The sequence below is a fragment of the Otolemur garnettii genome, unplaced genomic scaffold (assembly GCF_000181295.1).
Source record: "Otolemur garnettii isolate 467f Iridium unplaced genomic scaffold, OtoGar3 scaffold00176, whole genome shotgun sequence".
NCBI lineage: Eukaryota > Metazoa > Chordata > Mammalia > Primates > Galagidae > Otolemur > Otolemur garnettii.
Window position 1 is genome coordinate 2,150,688 of NW_003852571.1, and position 5,383 is coordinate 2,156,070.

Consider the following 5,383-nt stretch of genomic DNA (forward strand, 5'->3'; position numbering starts at 1 on the left):
AAAAAAAAAAAAAAAAAAAAAGAAGACAAAATCCACTTCTCTTGCACAAATCTCCCTGATCTCCTTCTCTCCTATCCCCACAGCTCCTACCTCAAGCCCACCCTGTCTCTGGCCTGGACAACTGCAGTGGCCTCACATCAAGTGGCCCTGATTCTGACCTTGTTCCAAACCTATTCCCCACACTGATCTACAACAGGAGCTTTTTCTTTGCTTTGTATTTTATTTTTTTTCAATTTTAAATTTCCATCCTGACGAAGTGACTTTTGAAACATCAAAGCAAACTAGGCGCAGTGGCTCACACCTGTAATCCTAGTACTCTGGGAGGCTAAGGCAAGAGGATTACTTGAGCTCACAAGTTTGAGACCAGCCTGAGCAAGAGCAAGACCCTATCTCTAAAAATAGCCAGGCATCAGGTGGGAACCTATAGTCCCAGCTACTTGGGAAGCTGAGGCAAAGAGATTGCTTGAACCCAAGAATTTGAGGTTGTAGTAAGCTATGACGTCAGGGCACTCTACTGAGGGTGAATGAAAAACCCCAAGAAACAAACAAAAAACCACACCACATCATGTCAGTGACCTGCTTAAAAGCCTTCAAACTCTTAAATGTTACCTCTGGCACTTGTCACGGTTTGGTGCCCCTGTCTTAGGTAGCCTCGTCCCTGTTTCCCATGGGTGTGATGAGTTGCAGCCAGCGGCCTCCCTGCAGCACCCTCCTCACAACTCATACTTCCCTGCCACTCTGCTTCTTCCCAGCCTAACTCCAAGTGCTCCAGCAAAAACCAGCCTCAGTCCATTCTCCCCACCAAAAACTTCTGCTGACCACCCCAGTCAGACTTTTAGTCACTCCTGTGTCCCCACAGCACATGTGCATTGCAATGAACATTCTTAGCGTATCCCCAACAGACAGAAAGCTTTGTGAGGGCTGATACTGAGTCTTCTGGAGTCTGCTAAGAAGAGTAGCTGTTTGTTTGTTTATTTATTTATTTTTTGAGATAGAGTCTCACTTTGTCCTCCTTGGTAGAGTGCTGTAGCATCATGGCTCACAGTAACCTCAAACTCTTGGGCTCATGTGATCCTCTTGCCTCAGCCTCCTGAGTACCTGGAGCTACAGGTGTCCAGCACAACACCAGGCTATTTATAGACACAGGGTCTCACACTTGCTCAGGCTGGTCTTGAACTCTTGAGCTCAGGGGATCCTCCTGCATCAGCCTCCCAGAGTGCTGGGATTACAGGTATGAGCCCCCACACCCTGGCCATGAGTACGTGCATTTTAAAAGTAAAATAGCAACACAGAAGTTATACAGGCTGCAATTTAGTCTGAATGAAACAACTCTAACACTTGAGAGCCAGAAGCCTTACTAAAAATAATCGGAGTGCTTGCCCACCTTGCAGCCCTCCGGGCCATCATCTGTGGCTGAGGTAGGATAGGTGCTCTCCTGCTCAGACATGTACGTCAGTCTGCTCACACCAGCACACGAGCTCTCCACCTGAGACGACCCACTCCCACAGTGAGGCTTCTGAGGAGCTGCTGAACCAGAGGACTCTACAGCACACCTGGAAGACAGAAGAACACCTAAGGGTGGGAAGGGCTCTGCTTCACATCACTTATACCAGCAAAGACGCACTCATGCTTTCTTACTGTCTTGTAAATAACTCAACCATGGATTGTTTATACTTAATTATCTGAAATTGTAAATTATATTTCTCTTGAATGAAGTAACTGGTAAGCTATGATAATAAACACCATATACTGGCGCAGAGCAGTGCCAGCTGTCCCCTCCATAAGAAATCACCCTGTACCTCACACAGATCAATGGACAGAAAAGCACTAAAAAATTCTTGCTCAGAAAGAGCAAAGATGAAAAAAAGAATCATGTGGATAAGTGCAAAGAAATGGTAATAGTCCTGCCCACTGACGGGAATGCAGAGGCCCCACCTCCAGCTGAGTAATTCAGCAGTGCTTAGTGGTTGAAATCCCTGACCCTCAGCTATCCTACATCTAGGGAATTATCCTGAAGGAAAAAATTAACGACAACTACTTCACAAAAAACATATGTCATCACATTGCTATCAATGATAAAATAGGAAATCTTGTGTCACATAGGAGGGACTAGATTATGGAAAATCTGACGTAGAAACACAATGCAGCCATTAAGAGTCACACTGTTAAATGCTCTTTGGCTCAGAAAGAGGTTCATGATATATAAGTTAAAAAAAAAAAAAAGCCAGAAAGCAATGAACAGTGAGATCCTACACCTACTTATATACATGCACACTAGTTACTTCTCCCAAACTCCACTCCTGAGGACCTGCCATAGGGCTGTGTGCTCAGGTGCAAGGAGGGGAGATAGCACCCAAGGGGACGTAGCAGAGCTCCAGTGCCCAGCGGCACAGGGAAAGAGATGAGGTCACACCATCTTTGGAAACAGTAAAGTTTCCACACCTACTGAATGCTCTACCAGTAGCCTGAATTCAGCCTTTAACTTGACTGGATTTTACACCATCTATTTTTTTTTTGTACAAAGTTCCAAATACTCAGCTAAGCAATGGACACACACAGAAAATTCAAATTTGAATTCTGGACTTATAAAAAGCTCCAAATTGGCTCAGCGCCTGTAGCTCAGCAGCTAGGGCGCCAGCCACATCCACTAAAGCTAGCGGGTTTGAACCCTGCCTAGGCCCGTGAAAACAATAATTAACAGCTGCAACAAAAAATAGCCAGGCATTATGGTGGGCTCCTGTAGTCCCAGCTACTTGGGAGGCTGAGGCAAGAAAATCCCTTAAGCCCAAGAGTTCGAGGTTGCTATGAGCTGTGTGTGACACCACGGCACTCTACGTAGGATGACATAGTGAGACTCTGTTTTCAAAAGAAAAAAAACCCTCCAAATCAAGACAGTATTGTCAAAATACTAGTAAGTTTCTAACCAATGGTGAGGTAACAATGTGTCATTGACTAAACTGGTGCACGTCTATGTAGCTACTGTTCCCTATGTGCACACCCACTCCCCACCCCACCCCAGACACCGTGACACAGCATGGAAACAGCTCAGCACCACTGTTGGGGGGCGTGTTGTTAGCAGGATCAGATTAAATTAATGCAAGTGATAAGAAATGAACTTCAAGAATACATGTGGAAATAAGAGGAGAGAAATTTAAGTTAAGAAGTCAGATGTCAAAGGGATTCCCCAAACTGCCAAGGTGCTGGTCACAAAGAGACTCAAAGGCAGTTCCAGAATTAGTAGCTCTAAATCAGTTCTACAAACCACTTGGAAAAGAACTAGAAGCCAGAAGACCAGCTAGCAGGAAGGCTAATGGGCACCAAAACTTCCCAGATAAATTATATCTACCAGGAAAATGTTTATCACTGAACAGATGAGAATTCTAACATTGGAACATTTCACCACGTATATAAAAAACCATAATGAAGCAATTATCTCTATGAATAGTGGTCACAAAGCAGAAATATGTCAAGAAAGAGATGAAAAAACAGATGAGATGAAGAGAAATCAGGAAACATGGAACACTAACCCACAGGAGCCAGAAAAATAATTTCAAACCCCTTTCACCATAATAAGCAAAAAGTGTAAGAAGGATTTCAAAAATGATAAATAAATGTAAAACTGAAGTCCACATCAACAGCAATGAACAGCACAGTCAATACTATAGAAAAACAGTGGTGGAGAGGATGGATACCCTAAAACCAGCCCTTACCACCAAGGGAAGGTAGACAAAAATGAAAATGAGGAAAAAGGAAACATTCATGGATGGCCAGAAAGGGGGCTGTCAATTAACAGCCACCCAGTGTACTCAAAAGGAGGTGAGTACGATGGAACACAGCAATGATCAGTAGGAACAGAAAATAAAACCTCCTCAGCAAAAGAAAGAACTATACATGCAACAAAAGGTAGTGTTTACATAGGTGTAGACAAGTGTCAAAAACTCACTAGATCTAGTATATGCTACGATCTGTTGTATGCTAATTACATGTCAATAAAATACTCCAGGAAATATCAACTGAGGACACATTAATTTTGGGTCGATATAGGAAAACAATAGTAGGGCCATTAAACAGGACCAGAAATTTAGACTTGGATGAAAACACACACTGCAACAGGTGAACTGGTGAATGGCACAGGAGTGTGTCAGAGGATGACCTAGCAACAAACGTCACACATGCAACATCAGGGATGAACCTCAAAAACAAGGTGCCTGAAAGCAGCCAGGCATAAAAGAACAACAAACAGCATAAAAGAAGGAACATAATATACTACATGATTCCTTTGACAGGAAATCCATGGCCCAACAAAACTGACATGAATCAGAAAGCAGGTACCAGCACGGGGCAAGGAGAGAGAACTGCTGCAGAGGGGCAGGGAGTACTTCACAGAGGGATGGACAAGTCCTACATGTTTTAGAAGGTGGGGCTGACATAGGTGAGACCAGTGCCAAAAACTCACTGAATCTATTATCTGCTACAATCTACTGTATGCTAATTACATGTCAATAAAAATATAACATGAAAATGCATAATGGAAAATCAGAAAATTAGAGATGAGCCATAATTTGATTGTAGGCTTGCTAATAAGCTAAACCTGACCCTTGCAGAGCTCACAGATTAATCCACATGCCAGACACAGATCAACGGGCCTCCACTGGTGTTTACTGTGTTGCGTATGGCAGAGAAAAATGCATGCTAAGCAACTCTGCAAAACCGAATCAACTCAGACCATATCCCCAGCAGTTTCAGCTCAGATAATGCCTTCCCTCAAATTAATTGGTCTTTTTCCACTAAGTCTCCTGGTTTTGCCTCAGGCAGAAGGGTGAGTGTGCCTGGCTGGCTCACCCAAGTGGAGTGAGCTTCCCAATTCAATGGTCACTTTAGAAAGCTAAATAAAATGCCCTCATTCAAAATATCTGACCATATACCAACTTGATGAGAAAGCTCAGCATTCCTCTAAGGGATGCAACCTACACTTAATAAATAACTGCATTTTGTTAAGAGTTAAAACAACAAAAACAAAAACAAAAACAAGTGGGGCCAGGAGCGAAGCCATCCAGTCTAGAATTATTTTGGCCCTGATCTCATAGTAAAGGCCAGTTTGAACAAGAAAATCATAGTAATGTAAGTCATTATAGAGGATAGTTTTTATTAAATGCCTTCATATGTATTTTTTTAAATGTGAAAACCAAACCAAACAAAATAAAATTGTAAAGTACACAGAGGGAAAAGAGACTTGTAAAAAACACTGAAACCGGCTCGGCGCCTATAGCTCAACGGGCTAAGGTGCCAGCTACGTACACCTAAGGTGGCGGGTTCAAATCCCCAGCCTGGACCCGCCAAACAACAATGACGGCTGCAACCAAAAAATAGCTGGGCGTTGTGG

The 5,383-nt window shown here is 43.2% G+C and overlaps 1 protein-coding gene across 1 annotated transcript in view; it reads right to left on the bottom strand.

Moving 5' to 3' along the window:
* Window positions 1–5,383, bottom strand: part of CEP192 (centrosomal protein 192) — a 152,351-nt gene that overhangs the window by 85,055 nt on the left and 61,913 nt on the right. The window contains exon 17 of the mRNA XM_023519469.1: window positions 1,385–1,553. Within this exon, the coding sequence (XP_023375237.1) occupies window positions 1,385–1,553 (169 nt within the window). The remainder of the gene's footprint in view (window positions 1–1,384; window positions 1,554–5,383) is intronic.